Source organism: Penicillium daleae, assembly GCF_028827525.1.
Source record: "Penicillium daleae strain IBT 16125 chromosome Unknown utg000005l_segment0_segment0, whole genome shotgun sequence".
In the NCBI taxonomy this organism is placed as follows: domain Eukaryota; kingdom Fungi; phylum Ascomycota; class Eurotiomycetes; order Eurotiales; family Aspergillaceae; genus Penicillium; species Penicillium daleae.
The window spans coordinates 1657635-1684140 of record NW_026623153.1 but is presented as its reverse complement, the minus strand read 5'-3'; the positions used below and the strand labels follow the sequence as shown (position 1 = coordinate 1684140).

General features: G+C 48.7%; 5 protein-coding genes across 5 annotated transcripts; 4 read left to right on the top strand and 1 right to left on the bottom strand.

The window, feature by feature from the left end:
- Positions 1-10858: 10858 nt before the first annotated feature.
- On the top strand, positions 10859-11437 carry N7458_004861 (uncharacterized protein; the record flags this gene model as incomplete). Its single annotated transcript, XM_056908243.1, has 2 exons — positions 10859-11175; positions 11314-11437. The coding sequence occupies 2 exons, from the start codon at positions 10859-10861 to the stop codon at positions 11435-11437; spliced, it is 441 nt and encodes a 146-aa protein (XP_056766861.1).
- A 4158-nt stretch (positions 11438-15595) lies between these two features.
- On the top strand, positions 15596-16204 carry N7458_004860 (uncharacterized protein; the record flags this gene model as incomplete). The annotated part of the gene is made up of 1 exon (XM_056908242.1): positions 15596-16204. One exon carries the CDS (start codon positions 15596-15598, stop codon positions 16202-16204), a length of 609 nt encoding a protein of 202 aa, XP_056766860.1.
- Positions 16205-17453: 1249 nt separating this feature from the next.
- Positions 17454-18104, top strand: N7458_004859 (uncharacterized protein; the record flags this gene model as incomplete). Its single annotated transcript, XM_056908241.1, has 1 exon — positions 17454-18104. The coding sequence occupies one exon, from the start codon at positions 17454-17456 to the stop codon at positions 18102-18104; it is 651 nt and encodes a 216-aa protein (XP_056766859.1).
- Positions 18105-19846: 1742 nt separating this feature from the next.
- Positions 19847-20179, bottom strand: N7458_004858 (uncharacterized protein; the record flags this gene model as incomplete). The annotated part of the gene is made up of 1 exon (XM_056908240.1): positions 19847-20179. The coding sequence occupies one exon, from the start codon at positions 20177-20179 to the stop codon at positions 19847-19849; it is 333 nt and encodes a 110-aa protein (XP_056766858.1).
- A 694-nt stretch (positions 20180-20873) lies between these two features.
- N7458_004857 (uncharacterized protein) lies at positions 20874-21493 on the top strand (the record flags this gene model as incomplete). Its single annotated transcript, XM_056908239.1, has 3 exons — positions 20874-20946; positions 21004-21239; positions 21311-21493. 3 exons carry the CDS (start codon positions 20874-20876, stop codon positions 21491-21493), a joined length of 492 nt encoding a protein of 163 aa, XP_056766857.1.
- Positions 21494-26506: the final 5013 nt, after the last annotated feature.

Below are 26506 nucleotides of genomic sequence, written 5' to 3'. Positions count from 1 at the left end.
GGTTAAAAGGGGGATATAATGGAGTCGGCTGAGTGGCGGGAATTCCGATTCCAGATTCCCGATTCTTGACCGTCGATCTCCGATCGTCAATCGCCGATTTCTTAAATCCGAGCCAACGGAGAAAGTTACTACGTCATGCTATCTGCACTGTCACTCCATGTTTTGTTTGTAAATCGGGGCTCTAGAATCACCTTTAGTTCTTAATTCGTACCCGATCAGAAGCAAAATAGCTGTCCCACAAAATAGGCTTGATACGGTGACACCCCTGACCCTAGTAGACCTGCGAGCCTGTCCCTTTCTCTACCTCGAGTCACCAGGGACGACCGGTATTTTTGGTTTTTGTTTAAAAGCCCCATGATATTCCTGTAGTAAGGTGACAGATCGCTACCAATCTTTCACAGGTAACCACGCTTCATAGAATCGTGTATGATTTCCACTCTTACTCTAGAATAGGGCTTTAGGAAACACGCTCGTCGTTCCTTCTCCAAAATACCAAGAAAGCACGCGCTCAGTCCTTCCGTCGGTCAAAGACCATTGAGCGGAATATATCTTCTCCAACAGAGAAATGCACAGACTAGGGCACAAGAACAACGCTCTACAAAGTAATAGGCTATTAGTACTTCAGACCGATCTACGGACTGGTTATCTTTCTCTCCATCTCAGAGAGATTGGATTATTTCCGGTCGCTTCTGACTCAATATTCTTTAACGATAACACTTTACGCCACAATGCTAGGTAACGGTAAAGCCGCACGTGACGCCAAGCATATACCCCCGGCATGACTCCAGGGAGTATACGCGGTAGTATACAGCGACTCCAGATCTACCCCTAGGGAGTAGATATGGAGTAGGAAGGACTAGATCTATAAGGACACGGCACCATGTATTTAGTTCTTCGCGATCAATCTCACATCGTTAGTTGGTTACTACCTTTGGCACTTTGCACTTCACAGTTCACCTTTAGAAGACAACCCAACCTACAAGTAAGGGAGCTCACTTAGTAGCAATACTCGGTGACTGACTTACTTGTCGCGCACTCTGGCACATCCTGCAAGATACTCAAAAGGACCCGAGCCCGTATAAGGCTTATCATAGCAACGGTACGGTTGCGAGATACTCTTGGGATCGAAGTTTGTGCCGACAGGGCCGGAATCAGCCGCCTCAGCACATATCGTTTTTGTACTAGGCTCCTTATGCCACTAGAGTCTGAGTACTCTCACAACTCTCACGTGGGCGATTGAGATCATCGGCCAACTCTATCTCTCGCCGATTTTGTTCGGATCCACAATTTAGGCGTGTCTCGAGCTCCAAAAGCAGAACCAGAATAAACCAAAATACCAGGATATTGCAGTTCACGATCTCCTGCCTCAGTTATCAGTGAATACTTAGAGTATTGTGCATATTTCACCGATATTTGCTCCGGCGCCATGAGACCCCGCAGATTATTCCCCAAATACCCGAGAAGTCTGCTGCTATTCAACTTCCCGTCAGCTGTCCTAGGCTTGTAGACCGTCGTGTCGTGTAAGGCGACTAGAAGATAGGAGCCGATCAAATTGGTGACAAGCGTTTAATTAGTGCTGAGTGAGTAATTCAGGCAAAGGTTATGAACAGACAAATTGTAACTTGGCACAGTTGGCACAGGTGGCGAAACGTGGGGTTGGTTTACCCGTTCACGTCGGCTGAGGCTTGGCATAGAGAAGCTGAATATTAGGAATGTCAGATGAATGTTGTAATCTGAGGAATTTCGAGCCAAGATTGATTTGCTCAGAAAACTATCCTGAACTAACGGAACAAATTGTGTTACACAACAAGTATTCTAAATGCAGATTTCTCTCAGCAAAGTCCATACTTAACAAGTATCTCGCACGAAGGTTGTCTTGCACGAAGGTTGTCTTGCAGGAAGGTTGTCTTGCACGAAGGTTGTCTTGCACAAGAAGTATCCAAGTAAAGACTACCCTATATGAACACATTCCACATTTGAAAGTACGATCACTACGTTAATGAGTAATGTAGCATAATTTACTATCACAACTTAGTGGACCGTTCAATTAGTCAAAAGGATTCTGCGGCGGATGAATATGATATACTATCGATATGCCATCTGCTCTGTCAAGAGAATAGGAAAACAGCTATACTTACTAATGAACAGGATTGAGTTGAACAGGGTTGAGTTGAACAGGGTTGAGTTGAACAGGGTTGAGTTGAACAGGGTTGAGTTGAACAGGGTTGAGTTGAACAGGGTTGAGTTGAACAGGGTTGAGTTGAACAGGGTTGAGTTGAACAAGGTTGAATTGAACAGGTTAAAACTGATAGTAGTTATTGAATGTGTTGACTAAATGTGCCGCGGTCTTTTAAAGTCTAACTATCGAGTCGTTCCACGATCATTATTTACTTCTTGCACGTATTGTGTGCCATATAAGAGATAGCGTGAGAATTAAAGGCAGTGATGAATTACACAAATACATTTTAAACATTGTTGATAATTGGATAATTTTGGATTCTTAACAGTTGTTGCCATTTCCACAGGGGAGGGGCAAATTGTCGTGTAAAACTTGAGGACAGACCTTGGCTTCCTCAGCCTAAACTGAGTAATAGTCTCCAGCACCGCGAAGAGGTATCTGTCAATAGCTGGAGGGCGGACGCGGAACATGTCATCGCAGCCCGACCTGGTGCTTGACCCAGGATTTGTGCAAGACAGAAGTCTGCGTATGGAACTTAATCCGACCTGGAGCGTGGTCTAGGATTTTTCACCTGGTGATCCAGGATTTGTGCAAGACAGAAGTCTGCGTGTGGAACTTAATCAGACCTGGAGCGTGGTCCAGGATTTTTCACCTGGTGATCCAGGATTTGCACAAGACAAGAGTCTGCGTGTGGAACTGAATCCGACCTGGGTGTTGCCATCACCCAGGATTTTGCACCTGGTACTTGATCCAGGATTTGTGCAAGACAGAAGTCTGCGTGTGGAACTGAATCCGACCTGGGTGTTGCCATCACCCAGGATTTTGCACCTGGTACTTGATCCAGGATTTGTGCAAGACAGAAGTCTGCGTGTGGAACTTAATCCGACCTGGAGCGTGGTCCAGGATTTTTCACCTGGTGATCCAGGATTTGTGCAAGATAGAAGTCTGCGTGTGGAACTTAATCCGACCTGGGTGTTGCCATCACCCAGGATTTTGCACCTGGTACTTGATCCAGGATTTGTGCAAGACAGAAGTCTGCGTGTGGAACTGAATCCGACCTGGGTGTTGCCATCACCCAGGATTTTTCACCTGGTACTTGATCCAGGATTTGTGCAAGACAGAAGTCTGCGTGTGGAACTGAATCCGACCTGGGTGTTGCCATCACCCAGGATTTGTGTTTACCTGGTATTTGATCCAGGATTTGTGCAAGACAGAAGTCTGCGTGTGGAACTTAATCCGACCTGGAGCATGGTCCAGGATTTTTTACCTGGTACTTGATCCAGGATTTGTGCATGACAAGAGTCTGCGTGTGGAACTGAATCCGACCTGGACCACGCTCCAGGATTTGCACATTGGCTGTAATCTCGACCGCAGTGAAATTGCAGCGAATGCGTGATCTCTCCATACCCTCAAAAGGTCTGGAAAGGTGAAAAAGGAAGAAAGGCGGATGGCTTGCCTTTTAACCTCCTGCGATGGGCCCTGACCCATGCCGCTAATGCGACGGGTGGCCCCCAATCATGTCTCTTTCCACAAAATTACAGGGTGCTGTTGTAACCCGACGAATATTACGGTCACATATAATCAGGATAAACCTAAATACTTTGGCCAACACGCCATTCATGGATCTGCCTCGCATAACCCTGCGTCATCGGAGAACACCCTCAGCTTGACCACGATGCTCGCAGCTCAGTGGCCGGCTCAATCATCCTAACCTGCAAACTACCCAATAAATAATTAATAAATTTTCTCAGACCCTTTTTACAATAATATTCTATCAATAGGAAAGTCTGGTCTCGCCGTTGCCAAACGCACAAATCGAATATGGCAAGATCGTCCTGAACGGCCCAATACGGTGTTATTATAGTACGATGAACCTGGTGTACAAACCCAACATCCGCTTCTCCATTTCAATCCTTGTCATTGTATTCTTTGCATACTATGAGGATGTGTGGCCGGATACAGTATTGTGATAAACTCAAATAGGAATACCATGGTCTTCGCAAGTACTCTTGATTTGTCCCATCTTTATCCTTTACCTGGATAACCTCCTCATTTCAAACCCTTACTTCCGGAGCTAGTCTAAAGATCCTGGATTTATCCGATAGCAAGGTTTTCCAGGATATGGGGAGTCGAGGATACATTGTCGATGGAACAGAGGCGAGACATTGCCGGACATTACCAGTCAAGATAGGAGGCTTGTGGAGGGGGCGTTTTTTGATGAATCCTGTACGGACACTCGTCACCTGTGGTTTCTCAGTCGTCACATGATAAGGCTCCACTCTCCCCTGGAACATGGTAGCCGATTCTGAACGTACATACAGGATCCAATGGAGCTTGAGCTGGATGAATCCCGCGAATACCTGCCTGTAGCCTCTAGGGTTGTTACGAGCACGGCCGCTTTGCACGCCATCTTGGAAAAAGGAGGACAGCGGTCGGCGGTGGACAGCCTTCTATTAGCATATGTCAAGGCTTTGCGGGGCCCCGCCCCTCAAGTCATAATTTACCTCTTTCTCGAATCTCGCCTGTAGACGATGTTGGCCAGAGTTAGAGAAGATCGTCCCCAGTTAGGGGGTACAGGGCTGTTAGCCGTATTGGGTTTACACATTCAGATAATTCCTTAGGTTAACGAACACTCATCGACGATCTAGTCCATTCAACGGAATTCACAGATACCTACATTACTGCTCTTGTGGCCCGTGGTTGCATTGGTTGGGGAGATGTTGGAATTGTTCTCGTGGAAGCACTCTTGACCCCGCACGTTCAAGATGTCGAAGGGGCGCGGCCCATTTATGACGGGTACGAATACTGTAACAGACCCCAGCCCTGGGCATGTCTCCAGATCGACGTGCTCAGGCCCATACCTGATCAAATGCGGCGGGTCCGGTGGAGCTTTAGTGACAAATTGTAGAAGTGGGTCGCCGTTCGTATGAGCATATTAGAACGTCCAAAGATAAACAGGTGGCGGACGGCTGGTTTCATTTTGAACGCTGGAACCAAGCAGAATTGTTTTCAGATGTTGGTGGCGTAGCGAAGTCTTCGACTCGATGGGCCCTCATAAGACTGCAACTGTCCTGGAGTTTCTGAGCGACTTCTTGTTCTTCTTCTTCTTTATCCCAAAGACAAAGTCAATACCTGAGGTAAGTCCCCGGGTTCTTGGGTGTAATATACCATGTGATAACCCCATAGTAGACTGTATAGAAACCGTTTTGTTTGATTTTGCCGCGTCCATCAGCAAATCCATTCCGTCGACATTGTATCAGCGACAGGCGACCCTCAGTATTCGTACGATTAACGATACGATTGCGGGCTTACAAGCACAACGATGAAAAGCACGAAAAAATCAGATCCCCTTCGGAGCTATGTAGAGGCCACACGGAGCCAGTCACAAGTGGCAGGATTCTTGCGGGACCTGCGAAAGGAGAGAAGGCGACTTCTACGGCGACTCAAGCAGATTTACGTGCAAGTTGGGGGAACTTCGGAAGAAGAGTGCAGAGGGCTGCGGGGCCAGGCCATCAGAGTCGTGGCCCTCAGTATTTTACTTGAGTCCCTGATCCAGAAATCCACTGTACCCGACGATATTTGTTCCAGAGGATCATGAGATCATGCTGAATGTGTTAATGGAGCTCTCAGCTTATCCAGAAATATTGACCACATTGTTATTTTCGTAGCCCGGGCCATTTCTCGTATGAATTGTAAAGAACTACTACTACGCTTCGCACAGACGGTTCTAGTGTTGGGAGACAAGCCAAGCACTAGGACGGACCAGCCATCGCAGCCACAGGGGAGATGGCCCCAGTAAATTTCAGCCGACATGGAAACAATATTTCAGTTACAAGAGCAGTTTCGTTGGTGTATAATTGCTGGCATGTTCGTCACTGGTCGGGTCTTTCTTTGTTAGAACGTACAAATCACGGTTGAGATCATCGCTCAGTAAGCTTGTTGAACGCTTTTTAGTTGGCCTGTGGGGTGCTACAAGACAAGCAATAAATTACCCACTTTCGCACCTCGAACAATCTCCTGGCAAGCCTGGCAAGGGTTTTTTTTTCATAAGATTCAGTCAGCCTTTTGCCTTTCGTCAACTCTTCTTCACCATGCCAAAAGCCGCGACCACTTCGAGGAACCCAATGGTGCCGCCCCAACGGGCGGTTCGCCGGTCAGCAGCAGGGGCAGGGAGATCTCTTGCGCAGCCCATAGGAGCTTTACCTGGAAGCGATGGTGGTGGTCTTGAACCAACGTCGCGACGGCCAATGAATGTCAGACAAGTACCGATCCGCTCGTCAGTGTCGCGTTAAGGGGCGTACATTCTCACTCGCATACTTTTTGATAGGAACGAACTTCCCACACCTCTAGACCAGTGAATCAAGGCGACACAGATGAAGACTTTGAGACCGTCCACGCGGAATGCAGAAAGGATATGGAGAATGCTGATGCGGTCAACCAAAAGCTGACGGCTCGGTATAATGAGCTGCGGCGCGAAGCCTCAGCTAATGCACAGCGGTTCGCCAGAGAACGAACCGAGACCATGAACAAGATTCACCAGTACCGTGTGGAGATACAGAAGAAGTCAGACGAGGTACAGCGCTTGAATGGAGAAAATACTAGGCTAGAGAAACTTCTTGAGTTGGCCAACTCGAATGCCCGTAACCTGCTCTCGCGAAGTGAACTACAACAGATCCTGCAAGGCATCCATACTGCTTCCCAACCTTTCATGACCCATCTCAAAGCTAGAATGGACGAAAACGAAAGTCAGATGGACGAAAACGGAAATGCGCAGAATTTCAGTCAGCTGCCGGGAATAGATGTGACGGGCGACTGGCTGAACATAGAAGGGTTCGATGTGAATAATGACTCGGAGGCCCTTGCAGAGATGCCAGGCACTATGTTCCCTGCACTCGACCTGGAAGGCGTTCCAAATATCTAATCTGTTGTAGTGGAGCTGGATCATTTGGGCCAATCCGCCATGCATGTCATCCTAAGTCGTTAATGGCAACTTGCGTTCGTTAAGACATCTGCCTGCAGTATGTTCTATCAAATATTCCCCTGCGATTATACGAACAAGTAGAAGTAAGCATCTACTTTGTATACGGAGCTGGCCCATTTCTGTTGCCGCATTTCAGCAGTTTGGAAACTCCTCAACAGCCAAGGGGCTCGCATGTTACGGTATTAAGACCGGCGGGTTGTGTAACTAGAATTCAGCACTCTCCAGGTCAAGGGGAAGTCCCTCAGCGACCATCGCTGACATCATTCTTCAAATAAACAACTAAGCCCAATATCACCTACTCTGCATTCTCCTCAACCTGGCTCCTCCAACGTGGGTTCGTCCGCTTGATGCGCTCTCTATGCACCTATGCACGCACGCTGAGTCGGGTAGCTATCCAACTTTAAATCTACGTTGACCTGCACGGACTGCTATTGTTCCATGGCCGATAAAACTTGCAAGGGAAATTGCTCACACATGGGAATAGGGCTGCGGGTGACATCCGTTCGTCTTACCAGTGAGCCGAAAATGAACTGTGTTGGTGCTGGGTGAGCGGGTCGGGTTGGCCCATCCGTGTACTGCCACATTCGAAATCAGATTCCCCTATATCCACTCAGAAAATAATTCTCCAACCCCATCCTAAGACGCGCTAGTGAATATTCAGGTTAGCTGCAGATCGCAGCTTGTAAATAATACAGTCACCGGAGCGTAGTACCTACCCCACCTATCTTTATGCCTGTGGACGGAAGTACTGTGTTCTAAACACTAATGAACGGTAAATGTATTTGTGGACAAGCCATGATCAGCAGCTAACCTGAATATTCACTAGCGCATCTTAGGATAGGGTTGGAGAATTATTTTCTGAGTGAGTGGACGAAGGGGAATCTGATTTCGAATATGGCAGTATGTCAAGGACTTTTCCCCTGCGGTCTGCAATTCCTTTTCCTATCCTGGATGAGATAACAGAGGAGTGTCTGGCGCCTGGGACCTCCAGCTCATCACGTCAGATACCTCTCTCTAGCGCTCTCTCCACCACTCCTCCCCGGATCCACCTTCAAGTTTATGTTACAATCTTCTCAATCTGCCTGGTGGTTTGCAATGTGAGTGATCACGGTACCCAGGCGATATCAAAGGGTGGTAAGCACCAATCGCACCATTTCATGAATTAGAAAGAAAGACGGAGCAGCTTAGGTTGTTCCAGACGTGAACGTACCGAGGTATGCCTGTGTACAGATTGTCCTAGCCGCACCTCCGTTAATTATGCATGTAACACCATTCCGATCTCGTAGTTCATCTCTCACGTTGTCTATGTTTATAATTGAAGCTCCGTTCTCTCGTCACTCTAGTAGCGTTTTGATTATTGGGATCCACCATCCTGGCGGCTCCAGCGCAGGAGCGATTTGACTGTACCATTGCCCACTATCGGCTTGCTCGATTAAATTAGCGCAGCATCGGACGATCCTCGATCGGTCCAGACCTAATCGCTGGTCTATCAGTAGCGTATGCCGCTACACCAGTTCATTTTATCCGTACAGAGCGCTATCTGCAGAGAGAGCCCAATATTGCTATAATATCTCACCAAGCGCTTTACATGGTGTCTATTACAGCAAAATCTAATATTCTGCGCCTGAGAGAAACATCCTGGGTCTAGAGTCTACTATCTACCAACCAGGAAGGTCATTGGTGTGCCTGTGAGCTCAGAACCAACAGCGGCAACCTTAAGGCCGGGGATGGATTGGCTCAGTTCGGGGAACGCCACAGAGGCGGGGTTTCATTCGGTGCGTATTAGATCATATCAGTGGTACAGATTGACGTTTATCGAAGAGTCCGAAAGGTACGCAAGAGGTCATGCGATCTTAGTTTGTTGGTATTTAATAGAGTCTCATTGGCTGCGGAGTATTAAATCGCGGGCAACACAGACCAGCGTAAAAGTCTAGCCTGGGCGTATGCAGGCGCCACTCGTAGCGGAACCGGTATGGATCACCGGTCTAACGTGAATTGGTTACTTCCATTCGTGGCGATCTTCGTGAAAGGTTGTTGCTGTTCCCGACCTTCCTGTCTTAGCGTTGGGTGTTTACAGTATTCCCAACTCCAATCAGAGCAGTAGGAAACCGTCGAACGGGTAACAATGTCTAAGATACGGTTGATTTCGTTCTATCGGCGTCCTGCACACTGAGGAGGCTTCTTCACTTGGTGGACACTACCTGGACTAGTCGTACCGCCAGGAAATAGCTATCAGAAAGGACATTCACTACTGGGCTCCATCGAGGCGCCGTACGGTACGAAACCCACTACCACTTAAAGAATACAGCAGGCGGTAAGAAACAGATGTTGATGAGAATGTCTCCACTCAAACCCTAAAATAATATTCGCCGTGACACTTTGGTATAGAGAACAGTTATGATGTCTGTCACCACTTCCCAAGGACCTGGTCAAATATCTTCCAAAGCTTATCTGGCACTGGATGTCGTCGTCCGCGTTGGAGGGAAAACATCCCTAGTATTGCGTCATCTGGTGTAAATCAAATCAGTTCGGATCAATTCTATCTTGCTTCCTTAGACCAGTACTCACACGATCGCCGTTGTTCTCCAGTGAGTGACTCTTCAGGATGAAACTCCTGGACCGGTTGACGAGCCTAAAGATCGGGAGCTCGCAGGTTTCGAGCGAGTGGTGAGCTGGGAATACGAGACGTATGCATTGGTCGTTGGCATCCTCCAGACTTCCTGTAGCGGAGTCTTGCCCGTCTGGCAGAGATCGAACGCCGCCGGTAGATACCTTTTAAGAGCTGATTATATTTCCCACGTAGCGACTCGGGCCCGCGTTTAATACCAGTCTCGCGAAGATACTCTTTTGATTTCTTCTTCCACGAGAGGTGCTGGTGTTGAGATAGCCAGTCTCGAAGATCTTGCTCTTCTGATGGTGACCACGGGATGTAATTGGCTTTAGACATCACAAGAATGAGAGGAGCAACAAGCAGTCTGGGGTGGGAAGATACTGGTAACCTGAGATTCACGGTGGAACAAACAAGACCATGATAGGGAAGGGCAGGAAAACAGGGAAATGCAGGGATTTATGTTGGTTTTGAACAGCTTGAACCCCTCGCGAGGAGATAGAGCCGTCAGGATAGTCGATGTCGGCATAAAAGGGATGCTGTTTATCTTTGTCACAATTACACATGGTCAATTACACGATCCCATTCTACTTGATTACTTCCATGGTGCCGATCATTTGACTGTTTAATTCGAAAGTTCCGGTCGACAAGCCACCAACACTCCTACAACGCTCAGGGGTATGTGTTCAAGAGTTCTTTCAAAGTACCAACCGAAAATTGTGTCTCGTCTCATGGAACGGGTCATTTTGAACGAACTTGAATGTCTATCTGATATAGGCAGAGCTACCATCACGATGACAATCCTGTCTGACCGAGACCAGATGTCAAAGAATGATCCATATTCCTGCTCATCTTGAGGAGTATCATCGAGGTATAGTAGCCTGCTTCGTAATCTAAATGTGACCCCGAGTCATTCATCCACCTAGCGCCCTAGGGTCCCGGTCTGGACAGATTGGGATGATATCTCCTGGAGGGTTCGGACCTCCTGAGGTACAGGACATATTATTGCCACTATGCCTGGGTATATATTGGACATTTACCCTGCTGGGCGAGTATTCCAGAACGAACACCACTGTGTACTTTCACTTCCATGGCGCTACCGCCTGATTATGAGCCCAGTATAGCCCTAGCCGCCTTCACGGCTGCTTGGCGTAAGAAGTTCAGGCCACAACCGCGGCAGTCTTCTTCCATTTACAGTCTTCCCGATGATGATTGTCCGTTTGAAAACGATGACCAACCGCAGCACTATCAAGCCAATAATGAGACAAGGAACGAGGTTGATTGTCAGCGTAGTGAAAGCGAGGACCCGGCCACGGGGCCTCCAAGCTTGGCTTTGCCCGACTTAGACGACCTGGAGCAACAGTCCCCCGAAGTGTCTATGGCCCTGGCAGGTACATTCATGAGAGAGTAAGTAGTTTCGATCTAGGTCTCACTTTGCCTTTCACTCACGGTCAAGTAGAATAGACAGCCAAGTGTAGTGGGTCATTTCCCTAAACTACTTTCGAGATAGATGACTTGCAGGTTGTTCTGACTACAGGTGTCCAGGGCGATGGACAAGCAGATCAAGCAGCAGGACGTCTGGAACGATGACATGCAACAGCGGATGGAGGCTATTTTGGAACACTACCAGAAAATAGATTCTCTGGAAGAACAGGTGGCGGCGCTCTAAGCAAAGCTAGATATTTTGTGCGGTAACAAGGAAGAGGCTAATGCAGGACGCAGAACGGGTGGCCGCAGGCACTAGGCACCGTGAACGTCACTTGATTTTGTCTAGATAATCGAATGATTTCACCAAACGAAATGCATATTTAACCATCCCGGATGTCTAAGACTCCGTAATACTAGAGAATGCTGGCTGTCCGTGACGCCAGTAGTGGTGTGACCTTTGCCCCCCTTCCCCCCCCCCCCCCCCCGGCGAGAGGTTCAAGTAGTCGTAGCTTCGTGCCATCATCTAAAAGACGTAATCGCCATGCTATTGGCTGAAAAAAACTCCAGACTTGGTCTCTATTGGTGTTATGGACTGGTGGTCTCCACTATGGCGTCGTACTGGAGGCAATAACGTATACATTGGCTTTCCACACTGTGCCGGAATGGCAATTAGGTGCATCTCGCTTCTGAAATCCATGCTCTTTCAGGAGGCGGGATCACTTTGCCATCTAGCAGGTGACTGGGAACGTTGATCGGCTAAAAACCACGACATGCTAGATTGATCCTGGCTTGGCGATCGTGTGGAATTGTGATCGATGCCAATGTGCCCTAACCGCAACGTGTGTGCTTATCTCTTACTGCAGGTAGATAATCACGTTTATGGGAATCAGCTTTTGTGATCGAAACGATATTTGACAATACGGCTCTAGCAAATCAAATAGGCTGTGCCGCTCTTCTAACAAGCTAAGTACACTCGGTTGGGCCTAGCATGTTGGCCTGGTCTCATATGAAAGGAAGGGTAAGACACGTTTTTGTCAGGGCGGATTGCCACCGTACTTGGGCGCTCTCTGGCCTAGTCGTTTCGAGCCACTGATCACATTGGCCGTATCAAGCGCAGATATGAATAGGTGGTTCACCCGATCATACATCTTTCCTGTGACCTACGTCTCGTACCTCCCCTTGGGTATTGATCTGCGGGCCTAGTTTGCTCCTAAGGGGCCACGCACAGGAAGCTAGGCAGGGATATGGCCCTCGGATAGTGCCATTTCATCCGCTGCGTCCTAATTTGTACATCTCGCTCGGCTTTACATGGCGACCCGATGGTGCTATTCCGATCACAGCAAATCTGAGAGCTTATGTCCTCGAGATCGGCTCCGTTACCCGTATCAGTCTCTCGCGAGGAGGCTAACCGGGTGGAGTGCGCATGTTGAATAGGTCCAGAAAGCTAAAGCGTCACCAACGGATTCACTAACGGAGTCACCAACGGATTCACCAACGGCGCCTACAGGCAACACAATATTGGCTGAACACACCGAGCCTTTCTCTAAGGTCAGTCAGGATGCGATAGCACGATAGGTTGTGAAGCGCACATTCTGTTCTTGTTAGAGAAGGAATCGTCATCTTGATCAACAAACGCTTTACTTCCCTCGTCATAACACCGGAGATGTCCGAGAAGTTGGTTATACAGTACAGGCACTTTCTCATCTTAAAGTCGATTTCCGTTCCAGAAAGGAGAAATCTCTCAAGCAAGTACATGCCCGTTGGTTGCCTGCAATATATATGCTATACATAGCAGCCACAACCTTCACGGATGAAGGAGTAGTCCATACCATGCTCCAACAAGCACAAACCTACGAACAACACGGAAGAACTAGTATAAATAAGGTACTTTGTCACCCCGTGACCGATGGCTAAGGTTGCCATGGTTCCTCGAGCACGCTTTTTCTTCGCCATTTGCGACTGCTTGCATACCGGATTTGAGGGACGTGACTAGATGAGAACATCGTCCGCCTACCATATCTTATTCGTAACCAATGGGGCTCTATGTTTTGCGCTTTTCCATAGCTATCGGTGCGCCTTGATCGACATTGCCCATGCAAAATCAAATACTTGAAGCAAAATTACCAGGGCAAAGCAAGCTTGAGGCAAATCCTTATACTAACTAAAGGAATCCCTGTCTACATCCTACCCTGTTCCGTGATCAAGGACATCCTGGGCATCCTGGCCCCGGGACGTCTCGTTTGAATTACCCCTTTGGATATATTTGACTGTGCTCCGGTTAGCACGGTCACCTGGGGGGACTTGACCGGAAGTGATTGGCAGGGTGGGAGGGTGGGACCAGAGCCACGACTTCATTGGTCGTCAGTTCTACAAATTAATATCATTGGATAGTGCGCTTTTGGTTTCAAGCACCTCAATAGCCAACGGTCTCTCGATTCTAAAGACAGGAAGTACACTCGACAAGGCTGTGCCCCTCTACGGACGAAGCTCCATATGAAAAATTTCCGCAATATGTAAACTATTGCCAAGAAGGTGGTTTCTCGTTCAAGGAGTATGCACACTGTTTCTGAGTGCATGGCGCACGTTTCGCGCACGCGCTTGACGGGTAGATCCCGGCACATTATCCGGTTACTGAGGTCAGTCCGATTGGTTGTCCTGGCTTTTTGCTTTAATCGGCTGGGCGTGAAACGGAATTTCTCTATGTGGTAAATTTGACTGTGCTCAAGTTAGCGCGATCGGCTAGCAAAGTCAAATTACGGCAAACCTTTGATCTCGGAACGGGTTTCTTCCGTGCTGCTTAGGTCGAACCAGTCAATACCAAGAGCGGAATGGGATCGTTAACCAAGCAACGAACATGGCAGGGGTATATTTCGGGCAAAGATTTGCCACTCAATACAACGTATCTGGAGCTATGGCAGATGTCACAATCATCCGAGCGAGGTAGAACAACTGTTAGCTAGCCTTGGCATGGTCTGGTTCTGTACAGCTTATTTTCGAATCCTCCGCGTGATTCCTCAAATGGCCCTGTAAACGCCCACAAGTGGTTCTCTTTGCCTGGAAGCTGTATCTCCATCACCAACAGCGCTAAATTGACCGTCAGTATTGGTCAACAGAGTTCCACCCCCATCATTGTCGCCTCATTTAGAAACGGCAATCATGGCGTTGGGATCGCCAGGGAAAATTTCTGAATTGGGATGCGGCGAAGGTTACGGGATGGACCAGCCCGATCCCGTCCGTTCCAATAAAACTAATTTTGACCTCCTTGGTAAGGTTGAACTGGCACCGCAGGAACAACAAAGCAATGATTCTGGAGTTCCCGTGTATGGCAAGTGTTGTCTATTGGCAGCAGCATCAGATATCAATATCGGTCTACGCAGGTGAATGTGGATTTAAAGTGGCATGGCTGGCATGGCCTGCGTGGGCCTCGCCTGCATGGCATGCATTAGGGGTGCGTCAGCGGAGACGCTGGGCTGTCCTGAAGCGCGTGCATTGTATCGTTTTGTCACGCTGAAATTTGCGCGGCTCGATTGGCCTAGAGCGTTCTTTTGTAAACAGGGGCCAATCGACTAAGGAAACCCCTCGGTTGGTCCAGGCGCCGATAACCCCGGAAATTTGTCTTTCGTCCTCGGCCAGGGATCAACCCTCGCGTGCACGGATGTGGATTGCCTCAGAAGCTCCAGCTATCTATTTTGAGGCCCTTGAGAGAAGACTCCTACCAGACTCGGCGTAGGCGGATTATTAGCCCCGGCTGAAAGCTTAATATCCACAATAGGCCTTCGATCCATGGTTCAAGGTTCGAAGCCATCGGTCTCGTCCGCGGTGGGTAAATGCTGCGTTCCATCCTTACCCATGTCCGGGAAATGGAGTAACCCGGCCGGCGCACACGTCCGTATAGATCAGTCCGCCTCTGTTCTCGATATGGGATAGGTATCCGGCCTTCCTAAGCACATAATCGCTTACAATTTTGACAATTGAAATGGTAATTCCTTGTATTACCCAGAAAGCGTCTGTTTCCTGAAATGGGGCCAAAATTGATGATCGGCACATACCGGCCAATCGGAGGTGATCCTGTTCGCGCCGTTGGTGATTGGGTTGTGTGATCTCCGTCGTTCTTCTCGTGTGGCCCGAGGCAAATTCGCTCAAATCCTCAAAGAAAATATAGGAATAATTTTAATCGCATTGCGGCAAGATACCTCCCTGCCCTTGGCACACCTCCTGATTTAACTTATCCCTCCATAGCAAAGCTAGCAACCTTCACCAATCGCGCATTCCTGCGACCTGTGACTTGGCACGTTTTTCAGACTGCACTCTACTCCCACTGAAAGTTCCATCATCTTTGTGCAAAGTGTCGCGGACATCTATTGCTCTGGTATCTCATAACCAGCAGGGCTTGACTAAAATGCCCCCCGACCCGAGCCAAGAACCCCAGCGTAGGGAGACAGAAGCACTTTGCCCAAGCACCGGGGATTTACATGCTCGGTTATATCTTCGTCACTTGGTTCTGCCAGAAACAGCATTGCGTTCTACTCTTGAACTACTGCAGTCTTATCAAACTGTTCTGCAAGCAGACATGAACCTTGCGCGACTGTTGGAAGTTCCTCTTGCCAGCGATCTCAAAGCGGAAAGACTTCAGTCCCTATTCACAGAGAGCAATCCGCGTGCATTGGAGGCCGACCAGGCTAGATGCACTATTCACTGGGCCGATGTTGTCCTATCCTCAACATATGAATCGGAGCAGCAGGCTGATGGCAACTACCATGTCCGGGTGGATAAGGGTAAAGTGGAGGTGTCAAAACAGGACTATGAGTTTATTACAACCGGTCTTCCACGGCAGATTGCTGACCCTCATTCATATCCTAGCGATGTCGCATCGGAAGTCAATATTGTCAAATTGACTCGATCTCAAATAGCGCCCTGGAGAGATCTCACCGAGCGATGTTCGTGCAGTCCACCTTCAGTCGACCACTCTGCTGACCTGTGCGAATTTAGTGAATCAAACAATCGATGACGTATTGATAGGGCTGTCTGGAAGGATGGAAAAATTGCAACAAAAGTACATAATGTTCGGGCTGCAGGGAAATATTTCGGGTGAATGTACTCTAACCGGCTCGGGCGCAACCATTACATCCAAGAACCCGGATGGATCTCCCATGGCTAAGCAAGGCAGGAAAAGGAAAGGTAGACCTGACATTTATCAGATAGTTATGCAAAACCACTGATAACCTCTTCAGGCCAAAACCACTTCTGGACCCCCGAAGAGGCCAGGGGTTTGCCCGGCTGGTTTGAGCAACATCGGAACCTCTCCAAGAAAGAAATTCAGGAAAAATACTTTCTGTTCTCGGGCCTGGATCGAAGCTATGACTCATTGCAAGCCGAACTCTACAAACAAGGCTGTGGCTATTTATGCAATAAAAAGAATAGGCCTTCGCATGGAAGGCATGCCGCCACCGAGCTACTTCCTCCGGCTGTGAAACTTCCCGTCCCAGGAAAATCTACTGATCCTTCCAAACTCCCTGTGGCGTTGGGCATCATTTCTAAATCGCTTTGTTCACTCCAACAGAAATCTTCGGGAACTCAGACGATAGAGACTGAATTCGAGTTGAGGGGATCGCCATGGCGAGCGCCCCAAGAAGGCAGATCACAGGAAGGTAGATCGCAAGAAGGAGGATCATCATCAGTGAACGCAGACGGTGATCCGGAACTAGTCGCTGAACTGGATTGCCCGCGCTTGGCGGTTAACCGACTGGATGGCTGCGGGTCTAGATCTGTAGTTTAAGAGGTCTCCGTGGATTCGAACGAAACAGTTGATCAAAGAAAAGAGCCCCTTGCAGCAGTCTCCCCAGATCTTCAGTCCTCGGTTGAGTGCCATTCGGACATTGAATGTATTGATGGACTGCAAGACTCATGGTCAGGTGAGAATTCCCTTAATTATTTCTCATTACGTACTAGGTACCAGTTGGGTCGTACGAATGGCACGGAAAACCTTTGCTGATCTACTTCCAGGTATAGAGCCAGCGGACCGTTTTGTCTTGAGTTGCCAGTCATCCGTGCCATCAAACCTGGACGAGCCAATAAGAGTCCAACCAAGAATCTTACCGCTGGCTGAGTTTTCCGATGGAACCAACAAAGGAAGTGAGTATGTGCTGTTCTCGAAATGATCATCAAAATTCTAAGACTGTTTACCAGGGATCCCAGCAGTTAGTCCAAATTCTACCACGGACGCATTTTCCTGTGCTATTACGCGCCACATCCCGGCAATGACGGACCATGCGAACCGTACAGAGGCCTTCTCGAAAGAGAAGGCCCTGGGAGATGAGAAGGGAAGTAATGATGCAAATATTGGCTCGACCCTTTCCCCAGAGCTCAATCTTGAGTCTGCCAACGATATACCATTGACGGTTGCTACTGTGAGCTCAATATCCCAAGAGCAACAAAAAAGCGATTCTCAAACAGCTAGGCGGAACATCGGGGCACCGCAGGACACGGGCATTGCTGGCAAACAGGAACTTCCGACGAGCGATACCCTCTCTAACAATCAAGTGGGGAAGCAGGATTTTATATCAAGAACACCCTTGTCCCTTTCTAGAGAAATGACGGGTGGTGATTGGGAATTTGTGGTCACAACTGAATCAGATTTGACAATTGGAACGCAAGCGAAGCTATCGTGTACCGACGGCCAGCAAAATGCACAGTCCGGTTCAGCACGGCAGCATTTTAGGGAGATCAATAACGACGGGGATGAGGTTGGTTCCTCGACTTCCGTGGAAAGACAGCCGGGAAACAATGTGCAAGACTCCAGCTACGCGGAACAGACACCACTCACTGATGACCTTACGTCGCAGTCCGCAGGTGCGATATCGAGCGAGGAGACACATCATAGCATGGTTTCGCTGGCTGCTGAGTCTTAGCGGAGTGATTTATATATCCATGAACATACAGTTCAGCTACAACCAAAGAGAAAGCGTGCATTCAGCCACAGGACCAAGACTGGCTGTATAACCTGTCGCTCCAGGAAAAAGAAGTGTGACGAGCAGAAGCTATCATGTATGTAAGCCCTTTTGCACACAGAGTGAAGGATTATATACTCCAGCAAGAGGCTATCGCTGACAGACAATCTCAGGTGTGAACTGTACGGGGGCTGGTTATAGATGTGAGGGTTACAAGAAATCGACATATTGGCAGAAACCTAAAGCTCCGTCCATGACCATATCAGGAGGGCCTCTTGAAAATAACACGGAGACCAGTGCCCATAATCGGGTTCTTCAAACCGCACGCAGCCCAGCACGTGGAATGGAATTAACTGCGTTTCATCAAAGTCGCTCGCCAGGACAACAATCCATCCACAGGGGAAACTCGGGATTTGGAAGCACTGCATGGCTGCCGAACGACAACCGACCTATCCATGGAGAGCCTTCTTCGGTATGCCCTGTGGGCTCCTGTAATCAGCAACCTGTGTCAACTTACACGACTTCACCGCTGTCTCACCCAGTGGAAGGAAGATGGACAATTCCGTCGATCCACGAAGTCCTTCAAGGAACAGGTGGTGGGAGTGATATACCATTTGTATCCCCCTCAAGCAGAGAATGAATGCAAATGAAAGGTTTTGTGGTTATCTAGGCCAAGGATTACAGTCATGTGTACAAGCATAGATGGACGTAAAAATATACATAGCAAAATGTTGAATAGACGAACGAGTAAGTTGGCGACACAGGATTGAACAGGAGTTCGGAAGGTGCCTTTGCCTAGAAAGCTGCTCGCGGTGAACGACCTAGTACTGTAGCATGGACTCCGAATCGGGTCCATCTTCGTCTATCAAAATCCCCCAACGGTTCCAGATCGTCCATTGACCGAGGGGATTGAAAGATCAAGCAGCCGCTATGGTGGTATTGGGAGAGAGAAGATCTTTATCCTCAGTAGGGGATGGATGCGCTGAGATCGAGAGGATATCCACCACCAATCCTAGAGATTGTGCTGAAAGAACTGGTAAGGAAAGAAGGGCACCAGGAAAAGAGAACTAAAGGAGAGTGTGCTCACCTGTGTGTTTTCGCCCCTTGTTATAGTATTACTTAAGTCGTCCTCAAGAGTTACAGTATCACCGATTGCCTAGAGGCCTGAATGTCTTAGGAAAGTAGCGAGTGTAAGGACTCGTGAGGCCGCGGGATTTCTACGCTTTTAGAATGAAACTAGGAGTGGTTCCTCTTAACAGAGCATCGCATTCTCAAGAATTTATCCCGCATGCATTTGTATCAATCACAATCTCTCGTACACCGATTTCAGTAGGCACGTTAAATTCCAACACAAGCAAGAGAGAGCCTTTGCTGGCCTTTACGGCCATTGGCCCACTTAGAATACATGCTCAGTGGCGCCATTGACCGCAGCAAATAGGTTGTATGAGCTTCCAATCAAACCCGGAATGGCCAAGCGTCGGCACATTTCTGTTTCTCTCTGTTCATTTATGTGGTCTGCGCTGGCCTTCGTCAGCATTCTGGCTGCTCTGAGCGAGTTACGAAAAGATAACGTCCATGAACCTACCCCAGTATAGAGAGAGTATCGCACTACAATTTCAAAATTCCAATTCATCCTACTCCTCACGCTCTGATACCGAACCCCATCATCGCGGTCTGGGCCAACCGCTCACCGAACCAGGCTTCTATTTGGCCCGAGTAGGCCAGGGGCGAAGCCTGCGTAGCCAGTCCTGGCGGATAGCTTCTTTCTTTGCGGTATCGTCCTGGTCCAGACCACCACAGCGCGCGTCTCGCCCCGCGGCACTCCGCTTTGCCCTCCCTGTATCGTTCAACCCTCCGTACCGTCCCTGTCGAAGGCGGAGCGTGATACGAGTGCGTTGGCAGGGTGGACTGCTTAATTGCTCAACCGCCGTTGCTTTGGCCTGGTAGCGGGTAATCCTTCTCTTCTTCGGCGGAGGCTGATTGAGACTCGCTGTCTCCGCATCGCGTTGGACCGGGCGTCTTCGCTTGTGCGTCATAGCACTGTCAAAAGAAAAATCAGGTTGCCTTTAATGACTTTGGATAGACAGCCTAGCTAGCAATGGAGTATTTATAATGTCGCAGAGACGTTCCACACGACGAGAAATACATACCCTACCCTAACTCTGAGGGAAAAGCCCTCACTGCAGTAGTATACCCGTCGAATCTGATATCGATGAGCTCAGTCTCTCCTTCGTGAGGGTACGCACATACAGTAACAGTCGCCAGTAGTGAGTGTCTTGATTAGCCGACCGTGATTTGGTTTCCTGCAACGCTGTCAGGTCATGACTGGGGATGGTCCTCGAGAACAAGTGGCTTGGTACATGCCTCGAATCGACGCCAAGACACCGACAGTGTTTCCGCCTAACTCACGTCCCTGGACTGTGCAAAAAGCCTGACATCTTGCTGAGGCTCCCTCGTTGCCGATATGTGTCCCAATTCCCACAGCCGGTCCATGTCAGAATTGGTATGGAATCAACCACGCTCCTGTGGAACAATGCACTGCTAAGTTTTGAACGGACCCTTCCGATGCTGGCTTCGCCCTGGAAGCCTGGCCGTTCAATTCAGCACAGGCGTGTAAAAAATCACCACTCCCACATATTTGATATTTCAGAGTCCGTCGGCCACACTTGTCCTGCAAAAGGTCAGTCCCTGCCTAGACACCAGAAACCCGGTCGACCCAAGTGCGACACCATGACATTGTCCAGCAATGAAAAGCGCGCCCAGCGGAGACAAGACTGCCGTGAGGCTTTGGCAGCTCATATCTGTAAGGAATATCGTGCTAGTATCATAGAACGTATTAGGCGCTGACAGCCTCTGGCAGACGAACGACTGGGACTTAAAGTTCCCGCACACCAGGTCCGCCTACAGCCTTGTCCCGAAGACGGCTATGCGTGGTCTGTCGCGGAAGGATACGAATATCTGCTGGCAACAAACCTGGGCACTGGATCCGTCGGCAAATACAATAGCATCATCAACAACCTAGGTCGCTCAATGGAGGCCGTCGACCCGGAGACCCAGCCAGGCTGCACCATCCAGAACTCGAATCTGGGCAGAAATGTACGTCTGCGTGATGGGAGAATTCCGGAAATGTTCCGGGCAATTCGCTAATCTTGAAATCACTGTGGCAGAGTCCAGTTCTACGGGTTGAGAACGGATCCTTCACGGCCACTATCCGACGGCTAGACAGTAAGAACGAGGAGCTCGCCGATGAGCTGGACCGGGCGTGGTCACGTTCCGATGCATTGCGGGCGAAGGTTGAGGAATGGGAGGCGTGGGCAGAAGCCATGGAACGGCAGCTAACAGAAAGCTAAAACCTGGTGGCTCAGCTTGACGAAGAGCTGCGACACGTGGAGGGAGGAATGGCCGAGGCGGTGAAGCTGCTACAGAGCTTCCGGCCCGAGGAGGAGGTACAGTCACGTGGGAGTGAAGACTGGTATCAAGACGCGACACGGTCACCTAGTCTGAGTCAGGAAGAATGACCAGTTTCCAATTCCAGTCGCGTACGTCCAGCGTGTAATTTCGTAGTAAAGCAAAGCTTTTGATTTGAACTGCGCCAACACCAGCCGGCGCAACGGTCTGATCGATAAGCGACAAGATGGATCGAAGGGCAAATAAGACTCTCTTATAGATTGTCTCGCCCCATGTGATGTTGCCTCACGTGCCTGCACGTCTGCTTGCTCACGCCTGCACGTCTGCTTGCTCACGCCTGCACGTCTGCTTGCTCACGCCTGCACGTCTGCTTGCTCACGTGTTTTCGCGTGTTTTCGCGTTTGGCCGTTTTCGCATCCGCGCCTCGCCTACCTCGTGGTGCTCCGTAGTTGCTGCTCCATGGGTGATCCCTGCTCCCGTCTGCGCATTGTGCGCTTCGCCTTCGTGCGCCATGCGTGCTCCATGCGTGCTCCTTCTCTGCTGCCCTTCAATCTTTGTCTGATTGGAAATTCTTGCCTGATTGTCCCCTGTGCGTCGAAGACGAGTAGAACATGGCTATTCCCTCAGCGCCCCTCCGCGTCTCTCTTATATTTGCCTCGATGACCATATCAGAGACCGTTGTAGCCTTAAAGAATTCGCAGAAGAGTATCATGTTTGTCCAGAGGGACGAGTGAGACTACAAGTGAACTGCCAAATTGTCTGAGGTCGGATTTTAACTTGTGTTTTATGTTGTCTCCATTAACTATGAATGTCCAGTGATAACGTAATTCCCAGCCGCCCGCGCACCCGGTCCTGCCGCGCACCCTAAAACACATAGTAAAAGCGATAAATTACTACTTCGTATCTCAACAACCATAGTTTATTTTTGCTTGGGTATTGGAATATAGGCTTTTCTTAACATGTAAAACAATTTACCTTGGTCCTAAATGATCTAAACAATGATATCAACGCCTTACCATAAAATACGGCGTAATTCTGACGTAGGGAACATACATATACATATCTCTATCAACACTTCTAGCAATTTTCCTATAATTCCCCAGTAGGTCAGAAATACTATTTAAGATATACACTTTTAAATATCTTATGATAAACAAATGTAGTTGTTGAGATTTGAAGTGGTAATTTATCGCATTTACTATGTGTTTTAGGGTGCGCGGGACAGCTGGGAATTACAGTGGCGCCGCAAAAGTCTGAGACCCCCCTTCTTGACCGCTTTGGTCTCCGCTTTCCTATGAGATGTATGGATGAACCGCAAGAGGTACAGTAGTATTTCTTGCAGAGGATTGGGAATAATCAAGGTGCTCTCAAAAATTTCACTCTTAATGGTCCAGTTGAGTCGCCACAGTTCCAATCTGGACAAATGGGAGAAGCCAATCAATCAAGGGAACGTATTTTCAACTTTCAATTAACATTCATGTGCTGCAGACTTTGAAGCCAGATTCTCCTCAGCGTTTCCGTGTGGTTGAACTGATTTGCTCCAGCGCTGCCTCGAATTTATTGATACTGTTTTACCAGAATATACTGTAATCAAAGACACCACATCCCAAACTGTAGATGCTGAACGCTTCGACAGTTTAATTACAGCGGCCCCTATTATGATACGCTCTATACCGATCATCGGCTCAAGAACTCACATAAAAACGGAATTAAATTGATCAACGTATGCTAAGTGTCTTCTCAAACAAGCTGGGTACGGTATGCTTAGTTCCGCTGGATCACCAATCAAGCCCAGCAAGAACCAATGGCCGCTTTAGTCCCTTTTAATTAACGAGATTTATTCGAAGTACGGATTCACGCACCTAATTGTGACCTGTATCCGTTATTTCATATGATAGACTGGGAAAATATTATCACTCTCCACCCTCGGTCTTGGGTTCTTAAAAACGCAGCAAACACGCATTCGATCCGTCGGCTCTAAATAATTACAGCCCTTTCTAACTTGTGACCATCAGATCCTGATGACCCTCGAGTTGCGTGAAGCTTGTGACAAGGTAACGTTTACCAAGTAGTCTCACAATGCGATGAAAATTCCATCCCTCCACCTGGATCCGCGACGAGCCATTCATTCGCTCAGGCACCAACATGTTAAAATGAACCGGCAACCAAAGCGCAAACCCAATCCTCAGAACATTCTACGCTTTTACCGGAAGCCGGCACGTGAGCTACTTCACAAAGTAGCCAGGGGAGGGATTTACTCAATTGCAACGCGAGTTCAAGCTGCAGATCATGGAACGATGACAATTGCTCGAAGAGCAATAAAATCCTCTCTCGCGGAGTGTATTCACCAATTGCAACTTCATCTCACCCAACAGATTGATCAATCGACGTACGTTACCCAAGAACAGGTACTTGGACGAATTGCACAGCGGTTCCCTAAGATAAACACTTAAAGATTGCATATCTTGGACATTTCTTATACGCTGCATGTTTAGAACGCTGGTTAAACTGCTGGACTTTCGAAGAACCAATTCACCTCTAGACTTGTGAGAGATAAACACAGACAAGGGTCTGTCTGTGTGAGTTACACAAATCGAGTCTAGAGTTTATTTTATTGAAACAGACGGGTCATTGGTCGCGATTGATTGTGTCGTTGCATACACCTTCAACAGGTTGTGTAATTAAGCAGCAAACGGCTTGCGTAATTAAGCGTCGGGTTAACTTGGATAACTTCGATAACTTCGACGTCCATTTGAGCTTGACTCTTACGCAGGACCATCATTTTCACTCCAATGGGCTGCAATCCACCAATTGGACGGCGACCTCAATTCATACCCCTTTGGCCCCATGGTTACATTGGTTGGGGAGATGTTGGAAATTCTCTTCTCTGTAGCGACCCACAGCCCACATGTTCAAGACGGCGGCAGGGGTGCCGTTCATTTATGAGGTGCGTATAAAATACAGTAACCGAGCCGCCAAGGAATTAAACCCCGTTTTGCCCTTCTCCGGATCGACCGTGCTCAGGCCCGCACTCGATCCAGAGTGGGTCTTCAATGACAAATTGCACAAGTGGGCCGCCGTTCGCATGAGCATATTAGGACATCAAAAGATCAACAGGCGAGGGAGGGTCACTTCATTTTGAACGCCCGGAGCAAAACAGAATCCCTTTCAGATGTTGGTGGCGTAGCGAAAACTGTCGACTCGACGGGCACTCATAAAGCTGCATTTGACTTTGAGTTTCCAAGACGTCTCCCTTGTCTCCATACCAGCAGCCAAGGTCAATACCGTTGGTAAGTGTTAGATCCCTGGGAGTGATCTTTCTGACTGGTGACCTCAGTTGGCTGTACACAAGTCCTGCCGTTTCAATCTTAATCCCGCGGACGCCGTGCGAGTGAAGGCATTCTTCAGTATCTGTCCGACTCACTAACTACAAATTTGCAAGGCGAGACGAAGTGGACGGGAAATTTCGAGCAGCCCCGGAGCTATGTAGAGGATGCCCCGAGCCAGTCACAAGCGGCAGTATTCTTGCGGGGTCTGCGAAGGGAGAGAAGACGACTTCTACGACAGCTCAAGCAGATTCGCGTGCATGTCGGGATCCCCGAAGCAGAGTGCAGAGTTTTACGCCACCAGGCTATCAAAGTCCTGGCCCTCAGTATTTTACTTGAATCTCTGATCCAGAAGTCCACTAGCCTGTCTGATGGGATCTCTTGAGGCCATCGTTCTGTGCGGGCGTTTGAGATCATGCCGAATCTGTTGATGGGGCGTTTATGATGCTCATCAGAAATTCTCAGCCCATGTAGCAGAACTATCGACGGTGATTGGGCCTTTCATAGTCCTAACCACTTCTCATGAAGAACTACTAAGTAAATTACAGTTAATACGGAAACACTATTACAGTAACAGAGGATTGCTGGCATGATTGTCAGTGGTCCAGCCACTCTCTGTTAGAACGTGCAAAACAGGGTTGAGATCATCGCTCACTAAGATTGTTGAACGTTTTGTAGTTTGGCTTGCGGAATCTCAAAGCTAGTAAATAAATTACCCGCACTCGCACCTCGAGCAACCTTCTGGCAACGATTTCTTCTTTGCAAAGATCCGATCAACCTTTGATCTTTCGTCAGATCCCCTATCACTATGCCAAAAGAAGCGACAACTTCGAGGAACCCAATGGTACCGCCCCAACGCGCGGTTCGCCGGTCGACAGGCACCCGAAGATCTCTTGCGCAGCCCATAGGGGCTTTGCCTGAAAGCGAGGGCGGTGGTCATGAACCGAAGTCACAACGGCCAATAAATATTCGAGAAGTACCGGTCCGTTCGTTATCGTCACAGCTATGGGGCATACATTCTCACTCGCATATTTTTTTTGACAGGGACGAACTTCCCACGTCTCTAGAACCTCGAATCAAAACGACACGGATGAAAACTTTGAGATCGTTCACGCTCATTGTAGAAAGGACATCGAGAATGCCGATGCGTTCAACAGACAATTGACGACTCGTTATAATGAGCAGCGGCGTGAAGCCGCCGCCAATGCGCAGCGGTTCAGCAGGGAAAGAGCCGAGATGATAAACAAGATTCAGCAGTACCGTGTGGAGATGCAGAAGCAGTCGGACGAGGTACAACGCTTAAATGGAGAAGTTACTAGGCTGGAGCAACTTCTTGAGACGGCCAACTCGGATGCCCGGAACTTGCTCTCGCGAACTGAACTTCAACACACGCTAGAAGACATTCATACTGCCGCCAAATCATTCATGAGCCACCTCAAAACCAAAATGGACGAAAACAAAACCAAAATGGATGAAAACGGAAACGCGCAGAATTTCAGCCAGCTGCCGGGAATAGATGTGACGGGCGACTGGCTAAACATTGAAGCATTTGATGTGAATAATCACTCGGAGGCCTTTGCAGAAATGCCAGGCACCGTGTTCCCCGCATCCAACCTGGATGGCGTTCCA